Below are 12,528 nucleotides of genomic sequence, written 5' to 3' on the forward strand. Positions count from 1 at the left end.
GCTAACAAAAAGTCCAAGAAGTATTTTAACAGGAAACGTAAAGAGGTTTTGTTTACTATGGGTGACATGGTTTGGTTGTCCTCAAAGAATCTGCGGTTGAGGATTCCCTCTAAAAAATTGGGTCCGAAGTTTGTGGGGCCATTTAAGGTGCTTCAGGTAGTTAACCAATCTGCGGTTAGGTTGGAGGTTCCCTCCTCCTGGAAGATTAATCCGATGTTTCATGTTTTCTTGTTAAAAAAGGCTGATGTATCTGATAGGGAAGCCACTGTCACAGTTCCTCCTGTGGTGGAAGACGGCGAATATGAAATTTCTCGTATCCTGAATTTCAGAGGGCATAGAGGGAGATTACAGTATCTCGTCGCTTGGAAAGGTTTCGGTCCCGAGGATAACTCCTGGGTTAAGGCGGATGATGTCTCTGCCCCTAGACTTTTCAAAGCTTTCCACAGGAGATTTCCGGATAGGCCTGGGCCTGGAGGATCCGGAGGATCCTCATAAAAGAGGGGGTACTGTTAGAACCCTCCTGTTTGTTTTTTCCATCTTGTGTTTTGCGGTCACGTGACCAGCTGCCTATATATTCCAGCTCCGCCCTTCTGGCCTTGCTGGACTTCAGTGTTGTTTTTACTGTCTCTCTAGCCTGGTGCTTTTGTGCCTATCTATCTCTAGTTTGCTTGGTCCTCTGGACCTCTAGTACTTTTGTCAGTTTATCTTTTGCTCTGCAACAACTTCTGTTAGGAGGTGTCCCATTTTTTGTCCCAGTCCTTAGTTCTTTTAGGGACCCCTCCCTTTCTCTTTAGGTCTCTGTTCAGACTAGCCGAGGACGAAGGCGTGTCTGTTCACAAGGAACAGGTCGCCCGCTACAACGTAGGGACTCAGCTTAGTCTTATTGTAGGAACAGCTCTCCCCTTCTTTCCCTAGTTTATGTTGCAGATCATAACAGAAAAGATGTAGTCTGTACCCAGATTATGGCTACGGATTAGGTTTGTGGCAGGTTTTTTTTTTTTATAGAATACATGTGTAAAGCTGTGATAAAACCGCCAAGCCACTTGTCCCAATATTGATAGAAATGTAGCACTGCTACTGTAGGTTTTGTAAGACATGTTCGCATGTAGCGTTTTTGATGCATTTTTTTTCCCTTTTTTTTTTTTCTTTTAATGGAAAATATTTTAGCTTTTTATATTCACATTTAAAAATCTCATTCACACGGTGCATTTTTTTTCCTTGTTTTTTTGACCGGTGGTACATTTATTTTTAAAAACGCAGCATATCAATTCTTTAAATGTATTTACTGCAGTTTTTCCCCATTGAGATCAAAGTGGCTAAACACTGAAAAAACACAATTTCTACTGCAGTTTTCTGGCCACAATCTATATGTGAATATACCTTTTAAAGGCCAAAACAAAAGTGAGGAGGAAAGAACTTTTAAAACCGAATTCTCTCAGCTTTTGAACAGCTAATTCATCTACAGTGGCTTGCAAAAGTATTCAACTCCTCTCCCCCTTGGTATTTTTCATGTTTTGCTTCCTCACAACCTGGAATTTCACTGTTTTTTTTTTGAGGGTTTGCATCAGTTCATGTAAAGAACATGCCTACAACTGTGAACATTTGATTTCTTTTTATTGTGAAGCAAACAACAAATAGGACAAAATAACTGAAAATGTCAGTGTGCATAACCAGTGACCCCCCCCCCCTATTCGGTACTTTGTAGAACCTTCTCTTGCTTCAATTACAGCTGCAAGTGGCATTGTATAAGTCTCTATGAGCTTTCTACATCTTGTCACTGTGATTTTTGCCCATTCCTCAAGGCAAAACCGATCCAGCTCCTTCAAGTTAGATGGTTTCCTCTGGTGGACCGCAATTTTCAATTCTGACCACAGATTCTCAATTGGTTTAAGGTCTGGGCTTTGACTAGGCATTTCCAAACCATTTACACATTTTCCCTTAAACCATTCAAATCTTGCTTTAGCAGTATGCTTTGGGTCATTGTCTTTTTGGAAGGTGAACCTCCGTCCCCAGTCTTAAATCATTGACAGACTGAAACAGGTTTTACTCAAGAATATCCCTGTACTTCGCACCAACCATCTTCCCCTCGACTTGGACATTTTCCCTGTCCCTGCTGCCAAAAAACATCCCCACAGCACAGATGCTGCCACCACGTTTTACTGTGGGGATGGTGTTCTTGGTGTGTTGAGCTATGCTGGTTTGGCACCAGACACAGCGTTTATCTTGGTTGCCAAAAATTTCAATTTTTGTCTCATCTGACCACTGCACCTTGATCCATACATTTGGGGAGTCTCACACATGTCTTTTGGCAAACTCAAAATGAGCCTTAGAAAAAATTGGATTTAAGTAAAAGCTTTTTTCTGCTCACTCTTCCATAATGGCCACCTCTGTGGAGTGTATGGTTTATTGTGGTCGTATGGACAGATACTACAGTCTCTGCTTGGGAACTCTGCAGCTCTTTTGGTCTCTGTGCTGCCTCTCTGATTAATTCCCTCTTTGCCCATGCTGAAAATTTTGGTGGGCGGCCTTCTCTTGGCAAGTTTGTTGTGGTACAATTTTCTTTGTATGATAATTGATTTGATGGTGCTTCGAGGGATCATCAGAGATTGGGATTTTTTTTTATAATCCAACCCTGACCTGTACTTCCCAATAACTTTGTCCCTGACTTGTTTGGAAATCTCATTGGTCTTCATGGTGTTGTTTGGCTAGTGGTGCCTTTATGGTGTTGCAGCCTCTGTGGCCTTTCAGCAAAGGTGTATATATACTGACAGATCATGTGACACTTAGATGTCACACAGGTATACTTCCTTTCACTAAGCATGTGACTTATGAAGGTAATCGCTTGCACCAGAAATTTTAAGGCGCTTCATAGGGAAAGGAGTGAATACATATGCACATGCCAATTTTTAGTTATTTGATCCCATAAATGTAATTTGTGCCTATATTTTTCTCACTTCACTTCACCAACTTAGACTATTTAGTGCTGATGCATCACACGCAAATTGGATTACAAAATTAGTTAAACACAGGTTGTAATGTAACAAAATAGGTAAAAAGCCAAGGGGGTGAATACTTTCTCAAGCCACTGTACATGATTGCTTAATTTAATAGGTGCTATTTCTATAAGATTTTAATAAAAAATTAAAATTATGGTTCGTACGAATTTAACGTGAAGAGGAAGTCCGGGCTGCAGCTGATCTCGGACTTCCTCTTCATGCTCAATTCGACAGGAGGCGGGGACAGTGACTCTACCGCTGATTTAGTGCCGGGGCACAGGAGCCCCGGGACTGCGACTGCCAACACCACGGGAAAGGTGCCAGGACGGAAGCTTTTTTATTTTATGGGGACCAAGCGAGGGGCATGAACAGGGGTTGTCCAAGTAGTGGACAACTTCTATAAATTGTATCTGTCCTTTCAGATGACTTTTCAAAGTAAGCTGTTGTGCGTATACATGAGGAATAACACTGCTTCTGGCCATTATATGACTCATTTCCTGCATTATCACCAGTTTCCCATTAGCAGGCTCCATCTGGCGTTTTCAGTTGCCTCTGACTTAGGCCGCCTTCACATGTCCGTGTTTCCAGTACGTGTCATCAGTTTTTTCACAGATACCACACATACCCTTTATAATTAATGGTGCTATGCACATGTCCGTGTTTTGCACCATGGATAAAAAGGGCCAATACCAGTCTATGGGTCTGTGATAAACACGTGCAGCACATGGATGTCATCAGTGTACAATTCATGTGCTGTACGTGTTTAACATTGCAGTGTATAGAAGAAGCTTTGTAGTTTATTTCTTTCTTTATCAATACCATAAAAACACTGACACACTGATGGTAAATACGGACACACTGATAACACCGGTACCAGTTTTTCAGATACGTGTTTTATACAGATGTGTGAAGGAGGACCATGTGTAGACTAGCTACTATAATGTCTCCCATACACAGCACACCCGAGATGGATTCTTGCTCTTTTTTCTCTGTAGATGAGAAAAGAAAGGAGTAGGGGTGCCTCATGTAATACAGTAATAGCGGCTTTATTGGTCTGGTGATGGGGTACAGTAATCTGAAACGCGTAACCGTGTACAGCTTTTTATTCAATAAAAGTTATTTACCGGATGTTACTTGGCTTGATACAATTAATGAAGAGGTGACAGTGCCTTAAAGGTATACTCTCCAGCCACTCCACACCTTCTTTCTCTGTAGCACAAAGACAGAAGTATAGAAGACATCATACAGCAGTACTGAGCTGTGCGGCTGTGAATCCAGCACTAGAGTGAGATACAACAGTTGCTTGAAGCTAAAGCTCAATCTGATTGTCCACCTGCCTGTGTATGCTTTTCCCTCACTGTTCGGAGTGCTCTTCAACTCTCCTCCTACCTTATAATAGGGGATGTAACCTGCATCTCACTGTGTTGGCCGTCCATATTGCTTTGACCATTACGGATTTGAGCTGTTTTTCAGAGTGGATGATTAGTTCAGGAGGAAGGGTGGAGGGGAAGAAGAAGCCGATTTATTACAAAGTCTCTTAGATTCGCTTCTACTATTGATTTATGCATTTTTTTAAAACAAAAAAGCAAAAGTGACCATTTAGAGATTGATTTCAGAATATATAATGTGAGGTTCAGTCCATGTTAAGAAGGAACCGTTGTACTAGCAGTAGCAGTTCCGGTGATAAAACCCCACTGATCACAACTTAGTCAAGCATTCAATCTAGGGACTTGTCACATCTACTAGCTATTGTCACATTTTCCGTAGGAGAGGGGGTGAACAGACTATGGGCCCGATTCATCAAGACTGGTGTTGTTCATGCTCCTTATTCATGAAGAGGCGTACCCATCTTCATTTCATGAATCAGGAGTGCTGGACGAGTGGCATACACCTCTGTGTGCTCCTTGTAACAAATCCTATTCCAGTCCCTGCTGGAGTAAGATTTTTGATATAGCAAATGCTGCTGCCGCTAGAATACTGTCGTAAAAGCTTTGATGAATCAGGCCCTATATGATTTCTACAGTCTGTATGCAGCCCTCAATGCAGATTAGAAAAAATGTACCCTGGAACAAAGGGGCACATGACTGCCCCTTCATTCTAGAAGTCTTTGAAGTGGACAATGCTCCCCCAGCCCATCCCCCTTCAGTAGTCGCAGCAGCACCACCAAAGCTCACCATAATTCCCTCCTCTCAACAATCACAGACGTAGGGAGCACTCAGGTTTTTTTTTGGGGGGGTGAGGTGTCTAGAATACTGACTTACTCATCCAGCAATGATGGGTAGGCTAAAGAGTTTTCTGGTCTTAGCGGCACATTTCATTCCATTTTTTTTAGTCTTTGAATGAAAACGTTTTTCCATTCACTGACAGCATGGAGGTATGATAAAAATGGCATGGAGTTTCCAGTATTTCACAAAGCTGTCATTATGGTATTGTAAAGTTGTCATACAACAATGAAAGGTCCATATGTCGCCTTCTAGAAGCCGCTCCTGTTTTAGCTGACTTGAGGCGCCCTTGTATGACATGGCCGCCTTGTAGTATTACATCTTCCCTGCAGCGGCCTGACTGGCTATGGCTTACTTTACACAGCTGGCTGTTTGCCGGGTCTGTCGGGAGCGGGCGTTTGTTTCTACTAAGGATTAATAAATTATTATTATTATTATAATAATAAGGATTAGAAGCTGTGGGTAACTGGAATTGTACACGACTCATGATCCATCGGTGTTCGGCAATGATCTAGCCCATCTATGCCTGCTGCTCACTCTGGATGTTTTTCTATTATGTCTGCAGATTTTCCATATGACCTATGATCTGGCTAGTGCAGTGATGCGAATTTTTAACCTGATTGCCATGATGCTCTTGCTATGCCATTGGGATGGATGCCTTCAGTTCCTTGTCCCAATGCTTCAAGAATTCCCCAGTAATTGTTGGGTTTCCATTAACAAGATGGTTGTAAGTAGCCTCTATAGATATCACGTATTTTTGTACTTCTGCATCACTGTTTATTTCATGATTGTATGAAGGAAGAAAAGTTGACTTTGTATCAGACATATTTATCAGACACATGGGCTGAATGGCAGCGTTGCTCTTCTTGCCCTCTTAAAGGGGTTTTCCAGGTTTGGACAACCCCCTCCCCAGCTGACGTTTACTTTATAAAACAAACAAACTGTGCTTTACTCACCCTTCCCGGGTCTAGCATTGAGTCTCAACCGCTGCACCTGGTGTCTGTTATTGTCTGCATTACTGACATCATGTCGACAACGCTGCAGCCAGTCACTGAGCTCAGTCGCTCGTGCAGTAAACACAGGCAGAGCCGCTGAATTCACGGATTGCCTGCAGTGATCGGCGTGATGTTAGTAACAGCAATGGCGGAGACTCAGCGCTGGACTGTGGGAACGGGAGTAAAGCACGGTTTAAAAAATAACAGCAGCTGAGTAAGAGAGGTTTTCTGAACCTGGAAAACCCCTTTAAGGATAATCTTCAAACATAAATCTCACAACTTCTACTTAAATTTATAAAAAGGAAAGCACTTTGCACATAGTTTTGATGAAAAATATCCTACAATTTTGTGTTCACCTATGCAGATTATTGTGCCCTCCAAGACTGGCACCAGATGTTGCATGTATAGTGATGTATGCTGTCTCCGAGCGCTGTGCACGTCTCCTTAGGCTAGCAGGGATCGGTGCAGGAAGCCACATTCAGTGACTACCAGTAGGCTGCTACATGTAGCTTCCAGCCAGTGGAGGATGCATCGCAGGAGCATTTGACCATTTAGTTTGGTGGGCTGGACTTGCTGCTGAGACCATGTAACTGAGTGGCCTGGAAGAGACTTGCCTTGACTAATGGAGGTAGAGTCTGGGAAGGTTGCTTGCTAACAATGTTTACTGACATTGGATTTGCTGCAGCTCTGAAGTAGCCATGTGACTACTGTCTGGAAAAGGGATGGGTGCTGGAGCTGATTGCATGACTATTTGGTAAGTGGGACTGGACTTTTATGACTACTGGATAAGTGAATAGGGGGTTAGTTTCTAATACTAAAGGTATGGGTTACTGGGGAAGGGAGCTCTACTCTGACCATTAGAGGGAGGCAGACGTTTCCAATGGCTTGTAAAGCCATGGTTCCCTTGTGTCCTAAAGCATTTACGGTAATTGTCCGTTCCTATGTTTCGGAGCTGGCACCTAGGCTAAGCTAAGATTTGTCTTTTTGGCTACAGACTGAAAACAAATCCTGTGTTTAGGCTGATCCTGCAGTGTTACTCCTTACTATCTGCTCCCTCTTCTTGCTAAACTACTGACAATCGAAGAGAAGAAAATGGAAGGGAATACCAATAATAATGGACCATTTAGACGGGCTGACCGCAGCCATATAGTGATCATCAGTTGGCAGTCAAGTGGTTGCCTGCTTAGATAGGCCAAGCACTCTTACATGCATATAGAACATCATGTTCTCTGAGCATATGCCTTCTTTACAATGGACAATGTGCTGCTGAGAGTGGGGATTTTTAAGCACACCTTAAAACCATCTCACCCAACGAACAAGTGTTTTGCTCTTTCATCGGTTACTGTAATTGCCCTCCTGTTTAGACAGGTTGCTAACCAGGCCTGAGCATTCCTGCTTATCTGCCTGTCTATATGGGCCTTTACACATGATTGGGAAAGAAGCCTTTAACTGTGGAGACACAGATTTGCATAGGATCTGTATGCACAAAACAGTATGATTCTGTCATTTCAGACTATCTGCAAAGATTCTCTAGCTTTACTTTAAAGCATTAGACAAATGGTTTAAAAAGTGCACCTAGCTTTTAACACCTTGTCCTGTCGCCAGTTGTTGACCATATTGTAGGTTAACAACTAACCTTATATTATTTTCTATTTACTGGATTGTATATCATGTATCTTCAGTTTCATATGTCATTTCTCATGGGTTAGGGTATTTAATGTATTAAAAAAACTGGATAGAACAAAAAGGGGTTAAGTCCTTGAAGCTTTCTCTGGAACCCGGCTTGGCACAGAAGGCCGGTGCCAGTTGGCCGCAAAGTGGCACATGAGAAACCACGGAGGGGCAGGAGAGAGGGATCAGTGACTTGGTGTGTGTGTCAGCTGGAATGGCATGGCTCAGCACAGGAATAATAATAGATTTTTCTCTCTTCTGTCTCCCTGCACTTCACCTCCTTGTTGTGTCCTTTCTGCTGTTGTATGTTCCGTCTGCTATTTTGGACCCTATCTGATTTTATTCCATTTGTTTCTCATTATAAGATCTGCTTGAAGTCCCTGGAGCTTCCATTTCAGATGTGTCATGTTTCCTTCATTTTAATTTTCCATCACTGCAGCCTTTGAGTTATGTGTATTCCCTGGTTTCTATTGTGGATGTGTTTGATTCCATATTTATTCCCATGTTCACCACCATGTGTGATCCTATTCATCTTGCATGATCGGCCTACAGCCGTCTCACTGTCTCTACTTTCTCTGGCTCTCTCTCTTCTTCCAGCCCAAGTGAGGTTTCTTCGTTCTGCTATTTTGGGTAAAGTGTGTTCTAAGCAGTGTCTGTAGTTGGGTCTCTTGGTCTGTATATGTTTTATGGGTATGGGACACCGCTTAGAAATTCAATGTAATGGTGCATGAATGTGTAGCACAGTGTTTGCACATGTGCGTGGGTGCACTTAATTGATGCTCGCTCCTTGATGGTTGCAGCATGGATCGTTACATGGACATGAAGCTCATGTCCTTGCACAAAACATATATGTACACATCTGTGGCATGCCTCATCCATGCCACCTTTCAGCACGGGCACGAAAAAAAAAATTGGGATGTGCACTGTTACTTTAATTCTAAAAAGGCGTTTGATACACTATGTAAAGGCTCATCTTCAACCTGATAGCAGGATGGGGATGGGCAGCATCTAAGAGAGTGTTTAATTTTGTTTTTATGCTCCTGCACAGAATGACTCGTGGAGTGAGTTGTACTCCTTCGCCCTTTTCAAAGCCATGAGCCACATGTTGTGCATCGGTTATGGGCGCCAGGCTCCAGAGAGTATGTCTGATATCTGGCTCACTATGCTGAGCATGATCGTAGGTGCCACATGCTATGCCATGTTCATTGGACATGCCACTGCTCTTATCCAGTCACTGGACTCCTCTCGCAGACAGTATCAAGAAAAGGTAAGTGTCTCTGTATGAACCACAAACCCTCACTTCTGTCGTGACTTCTTCTTTATTTCTCCCTCGTCTAAGCTGTGTAGATTCCTGCTTTTATTTTCCCAGCGCAGATCAGAGGCTGAAAGCTGAAGTCTGATTTGCTTTTTAAGCTTTCTCTCAGTATGGTATACAAAGCCTCATAACCACCCTGTTTTTCACAGAATTTTCCTCAAACAGCATGAGACGTCTGTAAATTTGACCTAAAATTGTGTCTCTGGGAAGTTTTGTGTGCATTCCTAGGTGAAGCTGGTGCGGAGTTATCCTGTGAATAGGGGGTTTAATTATTAGGAGGCATGCAAGACCAAAGTGCTCCACAGCAACATGGGGTTGCCCACAAGTCGTAGTAAGAATGATCTATTTTATTATACTCCCTTATATAGCTCCATTAGTTTCCACAGCACTTTACAGACATTATCATCACTGTCCCAATTGGGGCTCACAATCTACATTCCCTATCAGTATGTCTTTGGAGTGTGAGAAGAAACCACAGAACCCGGAGGAAACCCACAGCAAACACGGAGAGAACATACAAAATCCTTGCAGATGATGTCCTTGGTGGCTAGGATTTGAACCCAGGATTACTCAAACTCCACAGTGAAAAGTCATGCAACCAGAAGATGCAGCATGCTGTGAATTTCGCTCTCATAGGGAAATATAGAAGTCACTTGTACTGCAGTTTTCTTTACAGCTCACAGGCGCAATCCTTATTCCTGTTGTAGCCATCTTTACCCAGCCATAATTGTTAAAGACAATCGGTCAGTAAGATTACCCCTCCTAAGCAGTCTATATGGGCATGCAGGTCATAGTACTGAATAAAGTGATACCGTGATTTCTGTGATCTGATGTCTTATTCCAGAGAAATTCACATTTTTCTTATATGTAAATGAGCTTTTCAGGGCTCTGGGCCGGACACTGATCTGCGTGAGCATCTGCCCCCAGAGATTATAATATAATCGTAGATGCGTCCCTCTATCTGAAGCCTTTATAAACTGCGCAAGCGCGACACGCCTACGCGGTCTGGCTCCAGGCAGAAGAACGCATCGAGCCATTACAGGTAAGAGGAGTGTATGGCGCCGGAGATCACGGTATGCGTAGACACTGAACACATACCACGATCTCCGGCGCCATACTTACCTGACCGGGAGGAGTGTTGCCGCAGCGCCTCTGTTCGGTCCGGCGGCCGGGGGAGGAGTGAAGCATCGGAATCGGCGCATTCGCGCTATCCAGCGACGTTTTACTGAAGACACATTTGCAGTGTGTCTTCAGCAAAATGGCGCCGGACAGCGCGGTATGGGCACACGTGTACTCCGGCACCACACTCCGGCAAAACGGGACACAACACTGGAGCACAGGGAAGAAAGGTGAGTATAAGTGCTTATTTTTTTTGTGTGTGTGCAGCATGATAGGGATGAGGGATGGGGCGCCATGCATACCAGGATTGGGGGATGACGGATGGGGCGCCATGCATACCAGGATTGGGGGATGACTGATAGGGCGCCATGCATACCAGGATTGGGGGATGAGGGATGGGGCGCCATGCATACCAGGATAGGGATGAGGGGTACCATGCATGCCAGGATAGGCTGGGGGCAGCACATAACAGGATGGGGGAACAGGATTGGGTAGCACAAATATCAAGATGGGGGCAGCATAAATACCAGGATGGGGGCAGCGCATAACAAGATGGGGGACCATATACCAATAAAAATGCTCGCCACCCGGGTGTAGAACGGGTTCAATAGCTAGTTTTATATAAAAGGAGTTGCAATCAGTGTGAGACATGTAAATAATACAGAACAGTAAAACTGAACTTTATCTTCTTACAAACTGGTTAGTAGCTGCAGCTCTCACAGCTCTGCTGTACTGCAAAAATATAGCAACCCTGTCTGCCTGTCAGATGGAAGTTGAAGCTGAGAGGAACCTGCAGATGTGTCCGGTATAATCACACACAGCTCTGCAGTGAGATCAGCAGAGCAGAGAGCGGCCATTATATGTATCACACTGGTAACTCCCCTTCATATATAATGATCTCTGGAGGCAGATTCTCCTGCTGATCATTGTCCGGCCCATAGTCCTGAACAGCTCATTTATATACAAGAAAATGTGGTTTTATTTGGAATAAGAAATTGGGTTACATATATTGAGGTCTCATTTTATTCAGCTTCCTATGACCTGTGTGCCCATATAGACAGCTTAGGATGGTTGATCCTACTGACAGATTTCCTTTAATCATACCAGAAATTTTATACTAGGCAATCATTATCACGGTTTCCATATATTTATATATATATATATATATATATATATATATATATATATATATATATATATATATAGTTTGTTTTTTTTTGTTTTTTTTAAAACCTTTTGTTACTTATGCTGTCATGTTTCATCCATGTCTTTGATGTCTGCATTACATAGTGTTATATAATTAATATAGCTGAAAAAAGACAAATGTCCCATCAAGTTCAACTGAGGGATGGGAAAGGACAAACAGTTGGAGCACAAGCACAATGCATGATCAAGTGTGCTCTAAGGCTATGTGCACACGTTGAGTATTTGACTGCAGAAATTTCTGCAACGTTTCTGCATCTCTTGGCAGCAAAAACGCTGTGGGAAAAACGTGTGGTTTTTATGCGTTTTTGTACAGCAATGAATGCTTTTTGGAGCTAAATAAAGATATTTAAAAAAAGAAATGTAGGACATCGCTTTAACCCTTGGATTACCTTCGAACCTGGGGTGAGTATATTGTTTTATTTCAAATACACACATTCTTTAATCATTTAAATTAACCCAAAGTGTTTTATTCTTGGTATGTGTATTTATTTAACTCTTTACTTACAAGTTTAGTAATGAGGTTACCTGGCTGACACCTCTTCATTGCTAAACCTAGGGCTTTGTGCAACTGCACCAGGGCATAGGGAGCCTAGACTAAGTGTCAGAATTGGCACTTCAAATATAAAGTGCAATTTCTGGGGCAGCTGAGGGCTGGTATTTTTAGCCTAGGAAGGCGCCATTAGGCTAACATGTTCCCTGGATATTAATAACAGCTCACAGCTGTTTGATTAGCCTTTACTGGCTAGATTACAAGGGGACCCTAGAAAAAATTGACATAGGGTCCCCTATAAATCCTAACCAGCAAAGGCTAAACAGACCGCTGTGGGCTGATATTAATAGCCAGGAAAGGGGCCATGTATATTGGCCATTTCCGAGGCTAATAACATCAGCCCTCAGCCGCCGCAGATATGTCGCATCAATAAGATGTGCCAATCTCGTGCTTAGCCTCGCTCTTCCCACTTGCCCTGATGCGGTGGCTAGTGGGGTAATAGGGTTGGAGTTCA

General features: G+C 43.0%; 1 protein-coding gene across 1 annotated transcript in view; it reads left to right on the plus strand.

Annotated features, from left to right (window-relative positions):
- Positions 1-12,528, plus strand: part of HCN2 (hyperpolarization activated cyclic nucleotide gated potassium and sodium channel 2) — a 159,470-nt gene that overhangs the window by 99,127 nt on the left and 47,815 nt on the right. The window contains exons 3-4 of the mRNA XM_073655106.1: positions 5,784-5,945; positions 8,933-9,151. Of these exons, the coding sequence (XP_073511207.1) occupies positions 5,784-5,945; positions 8,933-9,151 (381 nt within the window). The remainder of the gene's footprint in view (positions 1-5,783; positions 5,946-8,932; positions 9,152-12,528) is intronic.

This window comes from Phyllobates terribilis, unplaced genomic scaffold (genome assembly GCF_046119375.1).
Source record: "Phyllobates terribilis strain yellow unplaced genomic scaffold, ASM4611937v1 Scaffold_1__5_contigs__length_1240528914, whole genome shotgun sequence".
NCBI lineage: Eukaryota > Metazoa > Chordata > Amphibia > Anura > Dendrobatidae > Phyllobates > Phyllobates terribilis.